The sequence below is a fragment of the Enhydra lutris genome, unplaced genomic scaffold (genome assembly GCF_002288905.1).
Source record: "Enhydra lutris kenyoni isolate GAN:26980312 unplaced genomic scaffold, ASM228890v2 scaffoldscaffold21, whole genome shotgun sequence".
NCBI lineage: Eukaryota > Metazoa > Chordata > Mammalia > Carnivora > Mustelidae > Enhydra > Enhydra lutris.
The window spans coordinates 71,206,317-71,231,267 of record NW_019154105.1 but is presented as its reverse complement, the minus strand read 5'-3'; the positions used below and the strand labels follow the sequence as shown (position 1 = coordinate 71,231,267).

At 39.0% G+C, this 24,951-nt stretch overlaps 1 protein-coding gene across 1 annotated transcript in view; it reads left to right on the top strand.

Moving 5' to 3' along the window:
* LOC111149196 (interleukin 15) overlaps positions 1 to 24,442 on the top strand; it is an 85,703-nt gene extending 61,261 nt beyond the window's left edge. Inside the window, exons 2-7 of the mRNA XM_022506142.1 lie at positions 10,306 to 10,404; positions 11,505 to 11,602; positions 12,837 to 12,921; positions 18,969 to 19,013; positions 20,826 to 20,963; positions 23,444 to 24,442. Of these exons, the coding sequence (XP_022361850.1) occupies positions 10,393 to 10,404; positions 11,505 to 11,602; positions 12,837 to 12,921; positions 18,969 to 19,013; positions 20,826 to 20,963; positions 23,444 to 23,551 (486 nt within the window). The 5' untranslated portion in view covers positions 10,306 to 10,392 and the 3' untranslated portion in view covers positions 23,552 to 24,442. The remainder of the gene's footprint in view (positions 1 to 10,305; positions 10,405 to 11,504; positions 11,603 to 12,836; positions 12,922 to 18,968; positions 19,014 to 20,825; positions 20,964 to 23,443) is intronic.
* Positions 24,443 to 24,951: the final 509 nt, after the last annotated feature.

The following is a 24,951-nucleotide window of genomic DNA, read 5'->3' as shown; positions in this document are numbered from 1 at the left end:
CGAATAGCCAAAGCAATATTGAAAAAGAAAGCCAAAGTTCGTGGCATCACAATTCCGGCCTTCAAGCTCTATTACAAAGTTGTCATCAAGACAGCATGGTACTGGCACAAAAACAGACACATAGATCAATGGAACAGAATAGAGAGCCCAGAAATAGACCCTCAACTCTATGGTCAACTAATCTTCGACAAAGCAGGAAAGAATGTCCAATGGAAAAAAGACAGCCTCTTCAATAAATGGTGTTGGGAAAATTGGACAGCCACATGCAGAAAAATGAAATTGGATCATTTCCTTACACCACACACGAAAATAGACTCAAAATGGATGAAGGATCTCAATGTGAGAAAGGAATCCATCAAAATCCTTGAGGAGAACACAGGCAGCAACCTCTTCGACCTCAGCCGCAGCAACATCTTCCTAAGAACATCGCCAAAGGCAAGGGAAGCAAGGGCAAAAATGAACTATTGGGATTTTATCAAGATCAAAAGCTTTTGCACAGCAAAGGAAACAGTTAACAAAACCAAAAGACAACTGACAGAATGGGAGAAGATATTTGCAAATGACATATCGGATTAAGGGCTAGTGTCCAAAATCTATAAAGAACTTAGCAAACTCAACACCCAAAGAACAAATAATCCAATCAAGAAATGGGCAGAGGACATGAACAGACATTTCTGCAAAGAAGACATCCAGATGGCCAACAGACACATGAAAAAGTGCTCCACATCACTCGGCATCAGGGAAATACAAATCAAAACCACAATGAGATAYCACCTCACACCAGTCAGAATGGCTAAAATTAACAAGTCAGGAAATGACAGATGCTGGCGAGGATGCGGAGAAAGGGGAACCCTCCTACACTGTTGGTGGGAATGCAAGCTGGTGCAACCACTCTGGAAAACAGCATGGAGGTTCCTCAAAATGTTGAAAATAGAACTACCCTATGACCCAGCAATTGCACTGCTGTGTATTTACCCTAAAGATACAAACGTAGTGATCCGAAGGGGCACGTGCACCCGAATGTTTATAGCAGCAATGTCTACAATAGCCAAACTAGGGAAAGAACCTAGATGTCCATCAACAGATGAATGGATAAATAAGATGTGGTATATATACACAATGGAATACTATGCAGCCATCAAAAGAAATGAAATCTTGCCATTTGCGACAACGTGGATAGAACTAGAGGGTATCATGCTTAGCGAAATAAGTCAATCGGAGAAAGACAACTATCATATGATCTCCCTGATATGAGGGAGAGGAGATGCAACATGGTGGGTTAAGGGGGTAGGGAAGAGTAAATGAAACAAGATGGGATTGGGAGGGAGACAAACCATAAGTGACTCTTAATCTCACAAAACAAAATGCGGGTTGATGGGGGGAGGGGGGTTGGGGGGGGTGGGATTATGGACATTGGGGAGGGTATGTGCTATGATGAGTGCTGTGAAGTGTGTAAACCTGGCGATTCACAGACCTGTACCCCTGGGGATAAAAATATATGTTTATAAAAAATAAAATTAAAAAAAAAATACAAAGTAAAGTGGCGGTAGTAAGTCTAAACATACAAGCAGATCCCTCTGCACATGCAAAGATGTGATAAAAACTCTGCTTGCTAAAAGAACAGACACTTAGACTGAGTTTAAAAAGTAGAGAGGCAGAAAGACAAATTTTAAAATAGGCTATTTATAACATGTAACAAAAATAAAATACAATGGTACAAAAAGCATCAAAATGAAAGAACAGAAAATGATATGCTAAGCCAATAAAAGTGTAGTAATGATAATCTCAGGAAAATTAGGTTACAAGTGACAAGTACTAAGCAATACAAGGATAATGCACATGGGTAAAAGTTACAAACTACAGAAAGATAGGATAATCACAAAACTTCACGCACCTAAGAATTTAGTGGTAAATTGTATAAAGGAAAAACTAATAGAAAATCAAGGAGTTATTAAAGATTTTAGAATATTTTGGGGAAATTTAAATACAAAAAGTGAGTAAGGCTATGGTCCGTGGTAGGCAAGGAAGCTGGTTTTTATTTAAAAAAAAAAAAAAAAAAGCAAAAAGAAAAAAAAAAAGCAGTGATATGTAGCATTTGCCAGTTTTGGTTGTGTAAATACCCATGCTGTATACCTAAAATGGGTATGTTTTATTAATGCTGAAATTATACCTCAATAAACTGACTTTAAAAGTGGGGAGAATGTCAGAGAGCAAGAGATTATTAGCAAGATGTAGAGATGGCCTATTGGAGGCTGTGTCTCAAGAAGTTATAAAGGTACATTTTTTTTCCAGCAGTACTTTGTCGCTTGTAATTTGAACTTAGCAAAATCAAAGTAGCAGAAAGATGAAATGAGGAGGGAATTTAGGGTGCTACCTAGGGTAGTTTTACAGGGACTAACTGCGACACCTGCTGGATGGGGAAGCAAGTGCAGCTAAGGGGTTGATGGTTGTGAGAAGGGGAACAATGTAATTGCAAACAAATGAAAAACCAAATCCAAGGAACATAGAATATGTCCTTATTACATTAAGCTAGTATGCTTTTATGTGTTGGAGGCGCAGTAGTGGACAAGATAAACAGGGTTTCTAATCACAAGGATCTCACATTTTACAAAATGAATGAATGAATGAAGCAGGTAAAAAACCATGGACTTGAGAAGAATGGTGCCTTTATTTAGACCCAAATATAAATGTTACTTGTTTTACACTTCATATTTTAATATCCCACATCTTTTTCTATTTTTCTGGGGGGCATTTTTATTTCTCAAAAATGCACTTTCACACTATTATTTCACATTCTGTGGATCTTACATTTTAGAAAGTCTTATGAAAGAATATTTTTTGCCCTCTTTCTTAAATACTAATATCTTTCTAGGTTCAAATTCATTTTCCCTTAAACTTTGAAGATGAGTTCCATGGTCTTGTAAGTACCATGATCAGATTCATTCTGATTCTTGTTTTTAAGTAACTTGTTTTTTACTCCGTGAATGCTATTAGCCTGATTTTCTTTATTCTGGAATTAGAGAATTTAAGTTAAAAAATACCACGTTTTTCATCAGTTCTTTTTACATTCCTTCGTTGTGAAAGCTAGTGTCTTTTTTCAACTCTACAGAGTTCTTAAAAATCATTTTGTAATGATTTCCTCCTCTCCATTTTCTTTGCTCTTTCTGGAGTTCCATTTCGATTCTATTTTGGAATTTCTAGATCTCTCATAATTTCCAACTTGTTGTCCTTTCACACTGTGGTTTGGGAGAATTTCTTCTCCTTTCTCAAGTGTTCTGAATGCAGTACTTTTGGAAAGTGGGCTGGAGGAACAGATCTCATTATTCCTAGATAGTAGGTTAAGTATTAAAACTGTGCTATTCTGGGCAAGCTGTCCATTGTACTTGCCCTAGAGAAATATATTAGCTACCATTTTTCAAAAACACTTACACAACACATTTTTCAAGAACTTTGCACCAAATGATTTAAAAACAGACGTATTGCTACATGGAGCTATGATCAGTGTATATATGCCTCCCAGCTACACGTATGCATCATTGTCTTTCTTAGATGATAAGCTACCTTAGATGATAACATTTCTATATTCATTTTTGATAATACCATCCATTTAATTAATGCCTTTTGAACAGTCATCATAACTAAGGTCTCCAGATTTTATCACTGCCTTTGTCTTTGGTAGTATAGACATTTTTATTTTTAAGTATTTATTTTAGAAAGAGAGGATGTGTGCACACGTGCACACAAAAGCAGGGGGAGAGGCGGAGGGAGAGGGAGAGAGAGAGAGACTCTTAAGCTGGCTCCATGCCCATCGCGGAACCAAATGTGGGGCTTGATCTGGCAACCCTGAGATCAGGACCTGAGCTGAAATCAAGACTTGGCTTCTTAATGGACTGACCCAGCCAGGTGCCCCCTTGATCGCATAGACATCTCAATGGTTATGATTTGCTTTAGAAGCATTTCAATGTAACTAAGCAATTTGTCTTCACTATTCTCCAAAACTTAAACATTGTTTTTATTTAAAAAAAAAAAAAAAAAAAAAATATATATATATATATATATATATATATAACAAGTACTTTGTAAACCTTATATGAAATAGTGTTTTAAAAAGGAGAAACAACTTACTTAATCGTTTATTTTTGTTGCCTTGATAAATTATGGGATTTATAGGCCCTGTTAACATATTGGGTGGCCTTATGAGAGAATTAAATACCAACTTCAGATCTTATAGGAATTAATTTTTAAAAATCAAAGTAGTACCCATGGTAACATAGTCCATATTGGTTTTTCTTTTTCTTTTTAGCTTTAATACTGAACACAGATTGTGTTTGATGCAATTTTGTATTTGAAAATTTTGTAATATTAGTGTCAATTGAAAACAGCTTAAACGCGATTGCTGAACAAAATGCTGGCACCCTTAGTACTAAGACAATTTGAGACATTTAAACGTATCACTTTCTTTTTTTTTAATTTTTTATTTATTTTTTTAAAATTTTTAAAATTTTTTAATTTTTTCATAAACATATAATGTATTATTAGCCCCAGGGGTACAGGTCTGTGAATCGCCAGGTTTACACACTTCACAGCACTCACCATAGCCCATACCCTCCCCAATGTCCATAATCCCACCCCCCCTCTCCGGACCCCCCTCCCCCCAGCAACCCTCTGTTTGTTTTGTGAGATTAAGAGTCTCTTATGGTTTGTCTTAAACATATCACTTTCTCAACTATTTTCAAGTTGGGGCTGATTAGGAGATCCCCAGGAGTCAGAGGTCTGTAAACTATATATATAGCCCGTGGGTCGAATTCACCAACGGACTGTGCTGAATGCATTCGTTCATTCATCGTCTTCGGCTGTTTCCCACTCTCATAGCAGGGTTGAGTAGTGTGACTGGGAACACAGGACAGGCTGACTTTCTCGCTGTCTGGCCCTGAAGAGACTATGTTTGCCGGTCCCTGCTTCATATACCCATGATTGTTTTGTCCACTCGTACCTACCCCTGCTTCCACACCATTAGCCCGTGACACACTTTCTTCTGAGTACACACTGCCCGTGTTTGCATATGTCCTTGGCTCTTCCCTCCCCCTAGAATGTTGTCTCTCTCTCTTCACTTACATCTAACATCTATTCATTCTTTACGATATGATTCCAGGAACACTTTCTCCTTGAAGTTTTGTCATAAAAACAGCAAATTAGATTTCCTGGGCATATCTTCATTACACTCCCTCACGGGTACTCTGAAGTCCCATGCCTCTCTCTTGCTCGAGCTTGCTGGCATACACGACCCCGATTAAACACGGTTCTCCACCTCTGCTGGGCCTGCTGCTTCCTTGTAGTTAAATGTGGCTGGAGAAAACACACGTGCCGACTAATCTTCCTTTCCAACCCTTCACGGTCCTGGACTTCCAATGGGCACAGCTCTCATATTGTACTTACATTTGTTGTTCTTCTCCTTACCTCAATGGCTATTTTATAGATTTTCCTCTGTTCTCAACCCCCAACACTCCCTCCCTGTCCTCACTCTCTGCTGATGACTCTTTGTCCCAATTCACCGAGAAAATGGAAGCAACAGTTGAGAACATACACCACCACAGATCCTACCACCCAGACACCGCATCTACCCTGACCCTCAGCCTTCCTTCCATGACAGTGGATGACCCAGCCACCAGCCTACTTGTGCATGAAGTCCCATCTCCTCCTCACTTGCCTATTCAAGAACATCACTCTGGCAATGGTCCTTTCTCCCTCAGTGTCTCCCTCAGCATACAGACATGCTGTTATCTCCCCCCTCCTTCTATTACCTATTATCACTCTCTTTCTCCCTTTTGGAGCAGTATTTGGCAGAATATTGCCTGCACTAACCTTTTATAAATCCTTTCTTCCCACTTTCTCCTCAGCCCATTTTGGGCAGGCTTCTGTCTCCATCACTCCTTGAAAATGCTCTTCTCAGAGTCACCCAGCACCCCCATGTTACTAAGCCCACTTCAGGACCCAATCCATGTCCTCTTCGACCTGTCAGCACCTTTGATGTGATCATTTCTTTTCCTGGATATAATTTTCATTGATTTCTAGAACATCACACTCTTCACTTCCCACCCTTTCGCTGGTCTTTCCTTTGAGTTTTTCTTTGCTGGGCCTTTTTTTTTTTTTTTTAAGATTTTAATTTTATTTGACAGACAGAGATCACAAGTAGGCAGAGAGGCAGGCAGAGAGAGAGGAGGAAGCAGGTTCCCTGCTGAGCAGAGAGCCCGATGTGGGGCTCGATCCCAGGACCCTGGGATCATGACCTGAGCCAAAGGCAGAGGCTTAACCCACTGAGCCACCCAGGTGCCCCTGCTGGTCCTTTTTTATGTCTTTGACTAGTTCGTATTGAAATACCGTGGCTCAGGTTTGGTCCTTTTCTCTACCTTTTCCTTGGTGATCTCGACCGGTGTCAGGAATCCCATGTGGATTTCAGGCTCAAACCACTTTCCCGAACTCAAGATTCTTACATCTCACTGCCTCTTCGACATTTCCATGTGGATAGGTCCCAGACGTCTCAAACTGCACACATCCAAAATAAAACCTCCTGATCTGCCCCCTCCCTTCAAAGTCTCTGCTCCGCCCAAGCCTGTCTTGTTGCCGCGTGTCTCCTGCTCTGCTGTCATCATGGGACCGCTGCTTCCAGCCTTGCTCTGCCCAGCCCAGCCTGTCCTTAACTGGGGAGCCAAGACAGATTCTTAACCAGCTCGTTCAGATGGTATCAGCTATCTGCTATCAGCTACCTGCTTTGACAAAGTGCTACAGTGATTTCCAGCTTTAGATGTTCACAGTGACGGAAAGGTCCCAGTCTGACCCGCGCCTCCCTCAATGTGTCCGACCTCATCTCCGGCTGCTTTCTCTCGCTTGCGCCTTGGGCCTCCTTCCCAAGCCCCGAACTCAGAGGCCGCCGCTGCGCCTGTGCCTTTGCTCCGGCTCTTCCCTCTGCTTTAGATGCTCTTTACTGCGGTATCCTCGGGGCGCATTCCCTTGCTGCCTGTATGTCTTTGATCTCATTTTGTTCTCACTGAACTTGACCCCGACAACCTACTCCAAATCAGAGCCGTATTGTTCACGATTATTCTGTGTTTCCTTTTCCTAAATCACTCATCTCTCTCTAATAAAACATAGAATTAGCTAGTTTATGTATACAGGACGTGGTCTGTCTTTCTCACTAAAGTCAAGGTGGTTTGTCCTCTGCATTCACTGATGTATCCCCAGGTCTGAGAGAAATACCTAGCACGTAGTAAGTACTCAGTAAATATTTGCTAAATGAGTAAAGGGCAGCAAAGCTGTCTTCCATTCCATTTTTTTTTTTTTAAGATTTCTTTTTATTTGAGGGAGAGAGAGAAAGAGAGAAACATCACAAGTAGGTGGAGGGAGAAGCAGACTCCCGGCTGAGCAGGGAGCTCATGGGGCTCCATCCTAGGACCCTGGGATCATGACCTGAGCTGAAGGCAGATGCTTAATTGACTGAGCCACCCAGGCAACCTTCTGTCTTTCATCCTTTATAGTCACATAAGCTTGCGACATTGGTTTGCCCTCGTTTTTCGTGTGTGTGTGTGTGTGTGTGTGTGTGTGTGTGTGTGTGGTGTTTGAATAGATGAATGTGTTTACCAAATTAACCAATACTTAAAACTCTTCTTCTCTGCTAAACCTTTTAAAATTTACTTTGAGCGTGTGACTAGGCAAGTAAATAATCAAGCAGAATAAAACAAGATAAAACAGCGGTGTGTTAGATTATATTTCCTCGCCGGGAAGGACTACAATGTTGATATGGAATGCAAGATGTGTACAATTATTTTCACAAGTCACTCCAGAATTAAAGCTCTTAGAGCTGCCCAGCTGTGTTGATTAGTCAGCTCTTCCCGACGTCTTACCCCTGGGTAGCGACGTCCTGCTAGCATAGCAGTATTGCCATAAGGTCAACAGCCATCCTGCAGTGTCACCCCATCACAAGGTCACACACACACAAAAATCCTGCTTCAAATTTGTGAGCCACTTGAGTGCAAGGCCGGGATTCAGTATTTTTTGTTGTTGTTGTTCCTGGATCCAGGCCCCCAGATGAACGAGGGACAAAGCAAAGGTACCTGATGGCGAGCGTGTGTCACAATCACGTGCAATTAGTATGCCAGGATTAAACACTGCTCTCCTGGTTCTCCAAAAATATGACGTGAAAGGAAGTGGGTAATTTACTTCATCCCTACATTTGCCTTCTCAGAAAGTAATCAACCTGGTTTCAGCCACTTCTCTCTAACAGGTATTTTGTGAAAAGTCAAATGAGATCACTTGTGAGAGAGCGGAAGTTCTGTTTCACACAAGGAATCAGAAAGACTGGTTTTTAAAGTGTCTGTGGAGCAGTGGCTTTTTCTTACTCCTGAGGGGTGGGTTGGCTGCTTCCTAGAGGAAGGGGCCACGCATCTCTGTTTCTGGCATCCCTCCTCCCTCTGCCCGCCTTGGGCTGTGAGGTCAGTTTTCATGGCGAGCATGTGACATTCACCGGAAGCAAGTCGCTTGAGCTCTCAGAGCCTCAGTTTCTTCGCCGTAAAATAAGAGTAGTATCTTTCACAGGAACAGATTGCCGGGATTGGATGGGGTGACACATAGGAAGTACTTTGGTAAACCTGAAAGCACCAGATACAAACACATAATGTTACCGTCACTAATATTAATTAGTTATATTAATTGTTCACCTTGAGTCCTGGCTATAGAGAAAGGAATATTTTACCTTCTCAGGTTTCTTTAACCCATGCTGCGTTTTGACCCACACACGTGCACGCGTGCGCATACACCCATATTTCTGGTAAAATTACTGGTCCACAGAACTAGCAAGGGCCAGGTTGAATGCTTCCGAAGCTGCGGTAAAAATCGGATTCTTTGCTATTCGCCCAGGGCACTGCGTCAGTCCTTTCATCAGTGGCAAAGCTGTGAATTTCCCTTTTCGGCGACACTGGCCTCCACGGTCATTATTTTGCTTGCTGCTTTGGAGGCGGGTTCCTGCTGCGTTCCACCATACTTGGCAGGAACATTCTGGGTACAGGCTTAGTCTTGCTTCACGGGAGCCCGCCGGGGGTGATTGGGCATGGCGGTGGATGACCATTGCGCCCCCGGTGAGACTCGAACCCCTTGCACGCATGGAGACGCGCTGTGAAAACTTCACCGCTTGCTCAAGTACCTTCAGAAAGGCCTTATTAACACCTTAGCACACTTAGTTTTGCTCAGACTCCAGTCAATAAGTACTTTTATTGGAAAAATGTGGAGTTTGGGATACAACTCAAAAGGATGCAGGGAATTGAAGAGACTTTGGATAATTAGGAGAAGAAAATTACAAAGTTTTGTGAAAATCTGAAGCTCTGAGATAATACAAAGAAGATGATTCTAAGATGGGAGTAATAAGGAGGGTTTGCTGTAATTAAACTCGTGCTTAAGAGTCAGATCATATGTAATAGGAGGATTCAATTTCCTATGTTATTGTTGAAAAACAAAGGCATTCCTGCTGAATGTACTCTCATAGTATCTCGTTTAACACCTAGATAGATGCTAGTTTTTTTCTTTTAAAGATTTATACATCATATATCAAAAATAAAGTAGTTTAAATAATTGAATTTATAGAACTTAATTGCAATGAATATTTATGTCAAGGCCGTGGCAGATCTTTGAGGGGAGATCAGTAAATACATACTATTTTAAAGGAATGGCACAAATAGCTTTACATTGTATGTATCTCGCTTTTAATTTTTGCTTTAATAAAATGGAATTGAAATTGGGAGTGTGTGATCTTCACATACTTCCTTGCCTCGAATTAGAAAAAATAGAATTTGTTACTTCTGAGATTCTCAAATAATGTTTTAATTCATTTCAAAGACTGCAGACAGCTAGCTGTTCAGGGTCTGTAGAAGTAGCTATCTGTGTCGTAAGTTAAGTGAACATTCAGTAGTTTATATGATGGCAGGTGTCTGGTCGCTTCTGCTGTTGACTGATACGGAATTTTGGAATTTGCCAATTCAGGGACATACTCTAGTGGAGAGTGTTTGACTTGTTCATCAGACAGACCTGGTCTCAAAGCCTTGCTGTCTCGTACTTGCTGTGGGCCTGGGCAGCTTCCCCATGTGCTGCTAGCCCTACCCCATACGATTGTTGTGAGGATGGGATGGGATATATGTCTTAAGTAACTAATAGCCCCTGAAAGAGTAAGTGCGTAATGACTGTTAATTTCCTCCCTTTCTTCCCCCTGCTAGACCACTTGTGTTTTTAATGCCTCACTCGTTGCCCTGGGTTGTATTATAGGAAGTCTTCTGGATGGATGGCTGCTGGAAACCCATTGCCGTAGCCAGCTCTTCTTCTGTACTCAAGGAGTTACCCTGGCATTGAGTAATGAGAATTTCGGTAAGAAAAATTTAAAAAAGAGAGTAGATGGACTTTTCATAAAAGATCACTTGTATCTCAGATCAGATCGTTCATAGTAAGTTATAGGACTCTTCTCCGAAGACCTTGAGACATCCCAGATCTCTGGATTATTCTTATTTTGAAAAAAATAAGAAGAAATAGGTCTTTTAACTCTAGTAACACCCTGATTAGCTCTTCATGTCATTGTAAATGTAGTAGTTCACTTATTTTACCTTATTTTGTGCTTTTAATTTCCATCTAATCAATGAATTGTCTAGTCTTTGATGACAGTGTCTGGATATTATTTGTCTCTTTGGTGTAGACTAAATGAGGCACATATTCTTAGTGGTTTAGGGTATTGTCTGAAACTGTAAAGGTTTTGACAGTGTGAGAGAGTCAGGCAAAAGTGAAAAGTAAGAAATTCTACAGTAAACATATTCCTAAATCACCAAGAAAAATTATTACATATCGCTTGTTAGAATGGCATAGAGTATCTTTACTTGGGTCTATTTTTATCCATTTTTTCCTCCAAATGATATCAATATATAATGAGTTTTCATATAGTTACATAAAGTTAATATGTATCTAGTACACCTATATTAGTAACTTATGTTATTAACCTGTGCTGTATAAAATATGTTGAACTACTGTCAACCACACCCAAATTTAAAAAAAAATGAATGTGCCATGGAGAATTAAGGGCAATCAAACAAATATGTGCTGAACTATTTAAAAGGGAAAAAAAGATGAGAGCAAAGATAAGGATAATAGAAACAAAGTAAGTGGTGATATTAGTATATATGTAAGTTAGTAAATATGTGAATTATCTTAAAATTATCATCACTGAAATGTGCCTGGAGAAATACATATTAAAGAATTTTGCACATAAGAGACAGAGCTGGAGGTGGGGAGAAAGCAAGAAGGAAATTCTTCTTCTTCTAGAATAAATTCTAGCCTCATTAATTCTAACAAAGAGCATTAATTCTGAAATGGTGATAAAATTACCTTTTGGCATCTAAGAATATGATAAAATATGATTTTAAGTATCATTTTTTAACTAAAAGAGTTTTAACCACTTTGCCTATGATTATATTTTTCAGAAAACATATTTGAGAAGTACTTCCATCCAATGCTACTTGTGTTTACTTTTAAATTGTCATTTTCTAACCGAGGCTGGCATTCATGTCTTCATTTTGGGGTGAGTTTATTTTTCAGCATAAATGGCATCATGTTAATGGCCATGATCATTGTTCTTCAGTATCTTCTCTATTAAACTGGTTTGTGTTCAGTTCGCTTAAATCCTTAGGAACTAAGTATTTGGGTACGATAGAGGGCAGATTACGGAGATTCTGAGTAGGTGTGATAAACACCCAAATGGACATTTCTGCATTTGGGTAATATTCCAAATGAGTGCTCTATGCTTCCAAAAAACTAGACCTCTTGGTATTTAACTAAACTTGGAAGCCTATTCCTTATTAATAGCTTACATAATTTTCACAGCAGTAAAATATAGATATTTAGGGCTTGTCCATGTTACTTTTTTATCTATCTCTGACACAGACATCTCCCATCCTCTGAGCCCTATCTTACTTCAGTTTGAAATGTTTCTTTCTTTATTTAGGCCTTTGGTTTTTTTTTCCTACTATACATTCATATACTTCCATGCTTATTAACTTTTTTCTTCTCTCTCAGATGTAGCTAATTCTCTGCACATAGTTGGCCCAAAGCACCCAGCTTGTAGTTATGTAATATGACCCTCAGCTCAGTTTTCCTTACTAATACCTTCTTGGTGCAGGGAAACATAGATGGTAAAGAATACTTACTATCAAAACCTGTATGTGAAAATGATTATTGCTTATTTTAAGAATTTTGCCTATTTATTGGACTTAAAAGTCCAATGGAACCTCTGCTAGAAAACTAGCAATTCATTCAAAAACAGTTATTGAGCACTATGGCACATCAGGTGCTATGTTTATTCCATTGTGATAAATTACACCAGGTTATTTATAAGTTATCTTTCCAAATTAGGTTTTTCCCTAATCCCGGTAGGTCAGCCCTTAAGTTAGCCTCAGATACCAAGAGTTATATATATATATATACATATATGTATACACACATATATATGTGTGTATATATATATATACACATATACACACATATAGATGAATATAAACACCAAATATATATATATATATATGTGTATATATATATACACATATATGTGTATATATATATATTTGGTGTTTATATTCATCTACAAGTCTGTTGAATGCACAAAGGCAAGGATAACACTTATCTTTTCACTGATCAAAATAAAAAAAATCTTGATTGCTCTTTTGCCTGTAATATTCATCAAGTATAATTCATCAAGTAATATTCATCAGTATTATTATATCCATTCAAAATGTTTTGCTCTTTGGTTTTGCTTTCAGCTCTATCAGTGCAGGTCTTCCTAAAACAGAAGCAAACTGGGGGTTTGTAATAAAGGATTTGGAAAAAATTGACAATATTATTCAAGTGAGTACTCATTTTTCCATAAACTCTCTGGTATGATTGCTATGGAGTATGCCTCTCCCTGTGTTCTGCTGTTGGTCTTCATGAAATCTCACTTGAAACAATATTTTTGTAGCAATTCATGAGCCTGGCAAATCCTTAAGTGAAATCTTTTACTTACACTTTTCAGATCCTAATTATCTTTAAAACTCAATTTGTAAGTGGCCTAGTATGAAAAGCTCTCTGTCACCACAGTCCAGGGACTCGAGTCTCCAGCAAAGAAACAGGGCAGCTTTGGCAGCTCTTGTAGGGAGCATGGCGTGACCCAGGGATGAGCTGTCTGTCCTGTGGCTAGGAAACCCCCCCTCACTTGGAGACACTAGCCGGCCTGGCAGAACCTGCATGGCTAAAGAGAGCAGGAGCCCCACTGAGGACCACTACAGCCAGGGAATTGCTTTCCACCACAATGGGTGACACAGCAGGGACCAGTGGGAGTCCTGGGGGCACCAAGTGAACCAAGCATTTCAAATTAGCACCACAAAGATTCTGAAAGCTATACTGTCATTGGAACCACAGCTTATAAACAGAAGTCCAAACCTAAACCTAAACAGGGTGGCTGATATAGAAGATTTAAATGGAACCAGGGTCTCCTAACATAAAGTTCAATACCAGAATACAGCTGAAACTCACTCATTATACCAAGAAGCAAGAACATCACAACTTGACTCAGAAATGACTGAAATAGACTTTGAAACTGAGACGGATTGGATGTTGGAATTACTTGACAAGGATTTTAAAGGAGCCATCATAAAAATGTGCCAACAAGCAATTACAGATACCTTTGAAACAATTGGATAAAACAAAGTCTTAGCAAAGAAATGCAATATGTAAAAGGAACCAAGTGGAAATGACAGAACTAAAAAATACAATAACTGAAATATAAAACAAACTGGAGACATTCACTAGCAGAAAGAGTATGACAGAGGAAAGACAGTGAACTTGAAGATAGAATAATATAAAACACACTGAAAAAAAAAAGCCTCAGGGATCTTTGGTATAATAAAAGATCTAGCACTCTTAAAAAATTTTTTTTAATTTATTTATTAGAGAGAGAGGGAGAGATGGAGGGAGAGTCGGGGGAGGACCAGAGGTAGAGGGACAAGCAGACTCTGTATTGAGCATGGAGCCCAATGCTGGGTTTGATCTCACGACCCTGAGATCATGATCTGAGCCAAAATCAAGTCTGAAGTCTAACTAACTGAGCTACCCAGGCACCCAAGATCCAGAATTCTTAGCATTAGCATCTCAGAAGGAGAGAGGAAGGAGAATACAAGTAAAAGACAGAGATTGGCCAAATTGGTAACAAAAACAAACCAATATTTTGCTGTCTACAAGGAATTCACTTTAAACACAATGATATAAGTGGGTAGAAATTGAAAGGAGGAGAGAATATACCATATTGTAATGGGTTGTTGAGTATTGCCCACCACCCCCGCAAAAAAAATTCATGTCTACTTGGAATCTCCAAATGTGACCTTCTTTGGAAATAGGGTCTTTGCAAATATAATTAGTTAAGGTGAGGTCCTACTGGAGTGGGTTGGACCCCAACTCCATGACTCACTGTCCTTCTAAGGAGAGGACAGACCACAGAGAGTGACAGGGAAGAAAGCCACCTGAACTTGGAGGCAGCTACAAGGCAAAGGAAAATAGAATGATGAAGCTAGAAGCCACAGAAGGCCCAAGATTGCCTGAGTCACTAGAGACTTGGGAAAGGTAAAGAAGGATTGTCCTAGAGCCTTCAGAGGGATCCTGGCCCTACTGACATCTTGATTTTGGACCTCCAACTTCCAGAGCTATAAGAGAATAAAACTGTTGTTGTTTTAAGTCCTCATTTTGATATTTTGTTACTGCAGCTCTAGGAAGCCAATACACATAATGCACAATAATTGTAAAAATCAGACGTAGCTCTCTTAATATCAGCAAGTAAAATCACTAGACTTTATAGCAAGTAAAACTACTAGGATCAAGAGATACATTACAAAATGGTGAGAGATTAATCCACCAGGAAAATGTGATCTTAAATGTGTACACACCAAATAGCAAAGCCTCAAAATACAGGATGCTAAAACTAATCAAACTGAGAGGAGAAAGAGGCAATTTCACAATTATAGTTGAGGACTTCACCACCTCCTAAGGAACAAACTGAATGACAAGACAGAAAATCAGAAAGAATATAGAAGAACCGGACTACACAGTCAGCCAACAATATTTAATTTACATCGATAAAACACTTCACCCACCGATGAGGAATTGGTATTTTTTTCAGGCACTGTTCACCAAGACTAATGGTATCATGGGCCATAAAACACACTTTAACAAATTTATCAGAATTGAAATCATGCAGAGTGTGTTCTTTGACCACAGTGGAATCATGTAGAAGTCAATCACACAAATAGAGCAGGAAGATCTCCAAACACTTGGAAATTAAATAATATATTTCTAAATATTCCGTGGGTCAAAGATTAAATCTCACAGGATATAAAACAGTACATAGACTTGAATGAAAATGAAAATACAACACATCAAGATCTGTGGGATTCAGAGAAAGCATTACTGAGAGGGAAATTTATAAAATCAAATAGTTATATTAAGAAAGAGGAAAGATCTCAGATCAACAATTGAGGTTCCCACCTCAAAAAACTGGAAAGAGAAGAGCAAAATAAACTTAACACAAGCAGAAGGAAGGAAAAAAGTAAAGATAAGAGCAGAAATTAATGAAATTGTAATCAGAAAAATAATAGGGAAACTTAGTGAAACATAACACTCCTTATTTGGGGGAAAATCAATAAAATTGATAAACCTTTAGAAAAACTGACAAAGATTAAAAAAGAAATGACATAAACCATTAATATCAGAACTGAAATTAGAGGCTATCACTACAGAATCTGCAGATATTCAGAGGATAATAAAGAAAAGCTATAAACAACTTTATCCTCTAAATTTGACAACTTGAAGGAAATGGACCAATTTCTCAAAAACCACAAACTACCAAAATGTAATGAAGATGAAATAAACAATCACCAAACTACTATAACCATTAAAGGCACTGAATTCACCAGAAATAATCTCCCCAGAAAGAATTCCTAGGCCCACCTAGTTTCACTGGAGCATTCTACCAAACAAAGAAACATTAACACAGATTTTACAATCGCTTCCAAAATAGATCTATTACAATCTATTCCAAAAATAGAAGAAGAAAAACTTTCTAACTCACTTAGGCAAGTGTTACCCTGATGCTAAAACCAGGCAAAGATGATACCAAAAGAGAAAGCGACGGATACCTCTAATAAACTTGGATGCAGAAATTCTCAATAAAATAGCGAATAAAATCCAGCAGTGTATTAAAAGAATTATATACCATGACAAATGGGATTTATTCCAGGTATGCAAGACATGCTTACTATTTGGGAAGTCAGTCTCTGTAATCCACCTTATCAACAGGCTAAAGTAGGTTATCATATGATTGGATCAATTGATGGAGGAAAAGCATTTTAAGAATATACCGATTCCTAGTAAAATTCCTCAGCAAACAAGGAAAGAGAAGTAACTTTCTCAACTTGATTTAGAGCATGTACAAAAACCTAGAGCTACCATCATACTTAATGGAGAAAGACTGAATGTTTTCCCCCTAAGAGTAGAAACCAGACAAATATGTCATCTCTCACCACTCTTATTCAACACAATCTTGGAATTTGAGCTAAATTGGCAAGGCAAGAAAAAGAACAAAAGTATGCATATTAGAAATGAAGAAATTATAAATATGAATATCTTTTTCTGGGAGAAAATGTCAATAAATGGCTATCCATTATTTAGAGAATACAAAGTAAAGCCACAGTAACATCACCATGCACTTATAAGAATATTTAAATTAAAAAGTAGTAATAATGCTGAATGCTGGCAAGGAATGGTGGAGAAACTGGGTCACACATATTTTTGATGAGGATATAAGAATTTACAGCTTCTGTAAAATAGCTTGACTGTTTTTTTTAAAATAAAACATGCATTTGCCATATGATCCAACAGTTGCACTCCTCAACATTTATATCAGAGAAGTGCAAACTCATGTCCACACAAAAACAGGCACATGAATGTTCATAGACCTTTATTTGTAATACCTAAGAACTGAAAACGACGAAATTCCCTTGAATGGATGAATAAACTGTCGTACGTTATATCGAGGAACAATACTGAGCGAATATAAGGAAAGAATTACTGATACAACAAGTTGGACAGATCTCCAGAGTATTCTTATGCTGGGTGAAAAAAAGCTGATCCGAATAGGCTAACTGTGGTACCTCCATCCGTACAATAGAATATTATCCGGCAATAAAAAGAAATGAGCTTCTAGACGTGAAAAGACACAGAGAAACCTCAAAAGCGTATCCGCGAAGTGAAAGAAGCCAATCTAAAAAGGCTACATACTGTGGTTCCAACTATATATCTTTCTGGAAAAGATAAAACTATGGATACAGCAAAAACATCAGTGGGAAATTTCCAGGGGTCAGGGGAAAAGGAGAGATGAATAGATGGAACACAGGTGATCTTTGTGATAAAGCAACTATTGCAAATGATACTGTAATGGTGGGTATATGTCATTATATACTTGTTAAAACTCAGGACCTACAGCACCAAGGCTGAATCCCAACGCAATCTCTGGACGTTTGTTACAAATGTATCAATACCAACTCCTCAGTTGTAATAGATGTACCATGCAAATGCAAGATATTAATAACAGGAGAAAGTGGGGCCGGGGGCAGGGTATATATGGGAACTTTCTGTAGTTTCTGTTCATGTTCTATAAAGCTAGAACTGCTCAAAAAATAGTGTATTCAAAAGGCCAATCTCAAACAGTTATATACTATATGAGTCCACTGATACAACATTTTTGAAACGATACAGCAATGCAGAGGAGAGAAGTGGTTGCCAGGGATTAGAAAGGTAGAGGTTGGAATGTGTGTTAAGAAAGGTGATTTGCCCTAAAGATACAAATGTAGTGACCCGAAGGGGCATGTGCACCTGAATGTTTATAGCAGCAATGTCCAAAATAGCCAAACTATGGAAAGAGCCCAGGTGTCTGTCAACAGATGAATGGATAAAGAAGATGTGATATATAGATATAGATATATATCTATATACATATATACACATACACACACACATACATATATACACACACATGCACACACACACAGTGGAATACTATGCAGCCATCAAAAGAAGCGAAATGTTGCCATTTGCAACAAGGTGGTTGGAACTAGAGGGTATTATGCTAAGCGAAATAAGTCCATCAGACAGAATTATATGATCTCACTGATATGAGGGATTTGAGAAATAAGACAGAAGATCATAGGGGAAAGCAGGGAAAAATGAAACAAGATGAAACCAGAGAGGGAGACATACCATAAGAGACTCTTCATCTCAGGAAACAAACTGAGGGTTGCTGGAGGGGAGGGGAGTGGAAGAGATGGGGTGGCTGGGGGATGGACATTGGGGAGGGTATGTGCTATGGTGAATGCTGTGAATTGTGTAAGATTGATGATTCACAGACCTGTACTCTTGAAACAAATAATACATTACATGTTAATTAAAAAAAAAAAAGAAAGAAAGGTGGTTTGAGCTATAAGATAGTAGGAGGAGGATTTTAATGGTGAGGTAACTATAATTGTGGAGGTGATTACATGAATTTACACATCTGATAAAATTGAGTAGAACTGCACACACACATTTAGTGCACCTCAAACTGGTGAGATCTGAACAAGGCGTGTGGATTGTATCAATGTCAGTTTCCTGGTGGTGATATCATACTACGGTTATGCATGGTATTATTGCTGGGGGAATGGCGAAGGGGACACAGGATCTCTGTTTGCTCTTAGAGTTGCATATGAATCTGAAATTGTCTCAAAATAAAAAAATAATTTAAAAAGCTTACTTTAATGTTTTCAGTAGTTTGTTCTCACTATATCTAAAGCAGGGCATAGTTTTTCATATTGTCTAATTTTGTTTCCTTTCAGTCTATACATATTGATACCACTTTATATACTGAAAGTGATGCTCATGTGAGTATAGTTTATTTTTTTTGAAAATTGCTATTTTTTCCAATTTTCAAAAGTTGAAGAAGTATATTTTCATAAATTTACTGAAGGGTGTATAGTTTTTAAATCTGACTTTTGGTGTGTTCTGACAACATATGATCAATGAATTTTGTAAGTAATTGTTGAGGTTGTGGGAGTTGGGGACAAAGAGCTATAGAGTTGCTATTTTCATGATGGTACCAAATCAAAATATAAAACAGCCTTTTCCATCAATGTCAAACAAAATATATTATACATTTCGCGACGCAATTAGATCATGATGCAATTAAATACAAAATCGGGTTAACTGATTGAATTTAAAACTATCCACCCTATCTGTCCTTTCCAATGCTGTAGTGTATTACAACCCTTAATCAAATTTTCTACAAATCGCTTAAATGCATCCACATTCTAGATTTTGAATGAATCTCTAAAATTGTCAGAAAAGGATTCTGGCTGCTTACCTTCTATGTGAGAAAAGAAATAAACACAACTCATAAAACCTATCAGAATTCATAAATGATCTTGAACTTGTCTCATTAATACCTTGACATTGCCGAAGGCGTGTCACCCCATCGGAAACAAACTCTATGTGTGTGTGTGGAGAACCATGAGTCTGCTCTCAATTAGTGTTCAGTTAGGACCTCTCTGAAATAGATATTGCTCCTGTGAAGACTTTCTTAGCTTTGGGAGGAAGCCTTCACCGCAAACTAGAAAAAAACAGACTTTCATCAACCACTTGGCTAGTGCTACTACACATAAAAATTGGCTGCCTCTTTGGCTTCAGCATGCCTTCCATTTTCCCAAAGTAGAGAGAAGTCAATTAACTACCCAAACTCCCGAGATTGCTTTTTTTTTAATTGAAAGAAGATAACCTTGTAACTCATGGGTTATAGAAAGAAGCTGTGTTTGAAATTTAGATTTAAATTCTGATTCAGCCTCTTCCTAGCTGTGTTACCTTAGAAGTCACTAAACATTTCTGAACCTGTTTTATCTATCTATGTATCTATTATTTTATCTATCTTTCTCTCTGCCTGTCTGTCTGTCTGTCTATCTATATGGGGCAGCATTTACCCTTCAATCTTGGGCAGCTGCTGTGGGGTGCCCTCTGGGTCCCAGGCACTGTGTGAGGCAGTGAGAACAGAAGGTCAAACAAGCCATGGTCAAACCTCCAAACAGTCATCAATGTTTCTTTGAAGTTTAGGCTTTCATTCAAGTAAGCGTTGTGGGAAACATACTCCTGTGGTATCCGAAGGTGTCTTTCTGATTTGGCCAGCCCGTGAGAGGGCTGTACTCAGATGCTGATTTTTCTAATCCATTTCTTGGAGTCGCTTCTGCTTCTGGAACTTCGGAACTTGCAGAAATAGCAAGATCAGCAGCTATCACTGTTTAAAATGTTAACAACACAATCTGATTCTAAAAATTCTTTCAGTGCACTAGACATACTAATGTTTGGAGAGTCTCAGGCTGGTATTATCACCCTTTTACAAAGAGGAAATGTTCTCAGTGAGAAAAAGTAGCCTATTATTTCTGTGTTTTCTAGACTTATGTTCGCTCATCCATATAATATCACCATCCTCGTAGATTGTTTTGTTGTCAGTTTGTTTGGGATTTGATTTCAAAGCCAAAAAAGAAAAAAAAAACTGTCTCCTATGCAAAACTTCTTAGGGAGATTGGGTTTCTTTATAAAGTATTTGGATTGACTTTTTTAAAAAATCAAAATTACATCTATGTAAACATGAATAACAGAAAGATGGTTGTTTTTTTCACAATGATTCTCTGTAACTCTATTTTTAGCCCGGCTGCAAAGTCACAGCGATGAAGTGCTTTCTCCTGGAGTTACGTGTTATTTTGCTTGAGTTCAGTCATCCTGACCTTAATGAAACAATACCTAACATTATCATCCTAGCAAACAGTAGTTTATCTTCTAATGCGGTGAGTTTTCCACTAGTCGGATGGAGCTTTGTCTGATGATTATGGCTTGGTTGGGTGAGGTCATTGGCTGGATGTAAGGGACAAGCAGATCCTCTGGGGACACTCTTGGGAGAGGGAGTTCACACCGGTGGAGTGGCCGCCATCACTACCATGGGCACAGCCCTGACGTAGCTCACCAGTTTACTCAATGGACATTTACTGCATGACACTAGGCGGTGCATTTTGGGGCAAGAGGGACACTGGTGAACCAGGGAGGTCATTGCCCTCGAGGTGTTCATCCCCAGGTGCAGTGCAGAGACATGAATCTAATTACGTAGTTAAGTGTTTTGCATCACGACTGGCAATTCGCATTTATTCGGTTATTACTCTATGCCAGACAACACTGCTCTTCAGCGGCAATGGGGTAATTCCTTGCATCCTCACAATAAATCTGTGAGATAGTTATCCTTGTGTCTGTTTTAAGGTTGAAGAAATTGGAGCGCTCAGGGCTTGAAATCACTTCCTCCAGTTAGCACAGTTGGTGGAAGGGGGAGCCAGGATTCATACCCAAGCACTTTCACTTCGGGGGATTGTCTTCTTCTTACCCACTGGCAGGACAAGTGCTGCAATAGGATAGTCATAAAAATGTTAATAATTCAAGGAGAATTGGGGCCATGCCCAAATCGGTCTCTGCTCTTAAGGGATCCACCATAAAGTAAAGCATAAATAAAGCAATCGGAAAGGAATGAGTAATAGCTCAGTTATTTATTAATTCCAGTGGCCAAAAGGAAGGCAGGTAAGAGGGCTGGGATTCAGCCTTAGAGGTTTCTCTACCAAACCAGGACGAGAAGGAATGAGCCTTATCTCCCGGGAAGGGTGTTTAGGCAGAGGCGACTGAAAACTATGGAGCTCCTCAGCCAGGATGGCTGGACGCTGTGGACTTTCCCGAAACATGCCAGGTTGCTCTAGGTCTTTGCTGAGATGTCACCTTCTCAGTGCTGTCAGCTCCTCACGTGGCAATCCATTCCCACGTCCCATCCCCTTGTCTGCATGCCCCACTAGTTGACATTTTCCTTAATGGCTTTTGTCTGCTTTTCCCCATTTGAATGCCATTTTCAAAGGGGCAGTTATTTTTGTGTTGTATTTTTTTTTTTTTCTTCAGTGCTGTATCCCAACTCCCTAAGCATTGCCTGGCATATTCTAGACGCTTGATGTATTTATGAAATGAACATACTGATCTTTAAAATACTCTTGTGATATGTTATTCCTGTGTTATTGGTAGAAAGGCTGAACCAGGCAACAGATAACTCCTAACAACATCCCTGATGAGCTCTTGATGACCATGGTCACGGTCACTGTGACTGTGATGTGGTGTGTTCTGCACATCTAGCGGAAGAGGTGGGCAGGCTGTACAGTCTGAGAATTTCATTGATTATGTCAACTGAGATGCATGATGTGAATCTCTCTGCTTTGTCGGCTGACATGATGATTTTCCAGGAGGACAGTGCTATATGGAATATGACCGTGCCTGGCATAGAGTATGTGCTTGATAAATGTTGGTGAATCTGAATTTCAAACGCTTAATGGATGTAAAATCTAATTTTTCGTTTTTGCTGGTACGGCTTTCATGGTTCAGACGATCTCTAAATAGTTTATTTGTGATGACTGCATTTGGAAGATTCTAGTTGGCCATGAAACTGTTTGAATTACAACTTCTGATCTTTACCTAAATAGTTCAATTCAACTGGTAATGACTAGGTGACCACCATGTGCTAGGCCCTATGCTAAATGCTAGGGAAACAAAACTGTGTGGCTTTGCGCTCTTAGAAAAGCCTAGAGAGTAGTAGCATAAAAAGCATGAAACTCCCTAATATCAATATAATAAATGATGTGAGAGGAGGGAGGTCTGAGAATGTAGGGATGGAACATTTAGCCCAGCCTGGGGAACTCCTCGGTTCAGGAATGCCTTCCCGGTGGAGACAGCACCTGAGTGATCTCCACCTGGGTAGTGGTAGCTAAAATAGTGATGAGGGACATACAGATAGAAAAGCCAACACGGCAGCGTAGCTAATAGCATGATGTGTGTGCGTGGGGCGAAAGGCATGAGCTCAGTGTACTTAGGCTATGTCCTTTGAGGTGATGGGGATAGGTGAGAGAAACAGGCGAGGGACACTTCAAGGCCGCTGCGTGCCGTGTGGGGAGGCATGGATGTGATGCTGGGGTAGATGACCAGAAGAGTAAATGACCACTCAAGGGCACTCAGCAGGAAGTCCATGGTCAGAAAGCCATGGCTTATTTTTCCAATGTCTTTAACCTATTATAGGAAAATAAACCTCAATCAAATCTCCCAGTTCCCTTTTCCAGTGGTTCCTCCTACCATGATATTAATTTGCCAAAGTGTTCATGTCTCAAGACCTCAGAATGTGGTTCAAATGATGTGATATTCCCAGGAAGGAGATACAGTAGACTTTCCCATCTAATCCTTTCTTTTTATTTGGCAGAACATAACTGAAACGGGATGCAAAGAATGTGAGGAACTGGAGGAGAAAAATATTAAAGAATTTTTTCGGAGTTTTTTACATATTGTACAAATGTTCTATAATTCTTGATTGTAACTGATCCTCTTCAGCATATCTGCTATTAACAAACATCTTCCCACGACTTAAAGCAGTGAAACCCTCTGCAGTTCACATGGGCTGCCCAAACCAGTTTTTCTAACAAGAGGATAATCCAGAATCTTGAATTGGATGAACTCTTGGAAATGAAGGCGAAAAATGGCATTGAATTACGTGGTGTCTATAAACTGTCCTCATACTTATTTTGTTCACTTATTCTTAATTTATTATTGAAGTTGTACATATTTGTGGCATAATATAAAGTATTGAATAAAACTATGTACCTACTTTATCCTTTGAAATTGCACTGATATTTACCCCTTGTAAGGACATAGGGGACATTCCTTCAAGGGCAAGAGGGGAATTACACAGCTGGTGGGCCTGAGCACCACTGGGGAAGGTCAGCTGTGTGCTCCAGCCAGTTAGGAACCCCTAACCACCAGCCTTCATTCACCTCTCCGGTGGGTGTCCCACAAGGAGGAAGAATTAACTCCCAATGAGGAAGGAGAAATAGGTGCGGAATGGGTGCTTTACTCTGCAACATAGTTATTGATATCAAAAGCACCTGTTACTAAAGACAGTGCACGAACCTGGTATGTATGATGCATCAGTAAATCTTGGGTGGGAATGGTAATAATAAACCTTCACTGGTAGGTAGAATCGTGTATAGAGAACTCATGATTGTAATGATGTTAATATTTCATGCTTTCCTGAGTGCAAGTGTTTTATTTTCACTTTTTTTTGCCATGTTTGTATAATAAAAAAAAAAACTGTTGATTTGTTAGAGCCAACATTATCTGACATAAAATAATTGTTTATATATTTTTGCACTATACTGTCTGAAATTTACAACTTTTTTTAAATAAAACTATGACTAAAATGAAATATTTTTGTCTCCTCTCACAATTTCTTTCACCTGATTCACTTGTGGCGTTTTTCACTGAGGGGCTAAAGGGTAGGAATTGATGTCCTACGAGTTTGATTTTGCTTCATTTCACAATATGAACTAATTCTCTATCGAAACATTCTTTTATCCTCCAGTACCCTGTCCATGCTCATGTATATCATTGCTCTAGTCAATGTATGCTTAAACATTTCTTTTGAGATAGTTTTGGAGAAATCTACATCCTATTTGACTTTTGAAGAGTCTTGTGTCAGCTATCAGTTTGTTCCTGACATCGGTCCAGACAAATAGTATTTGACAGCCACACTTGAAAGTTTAGGGATTGCGATTGTGGCAAGGTGTTTTGTTTGCTTGTTTTAATTTCATCCAAAATGGATTTTTAAAAATCTACCTTTCATTTTTTTTCTTCATAGCTTCTCTATTGATGGAGAATATGGAAAATGCACCATTTTTAACTGTAAGTTGACAATCTAATCCTTAAACAAAAGTT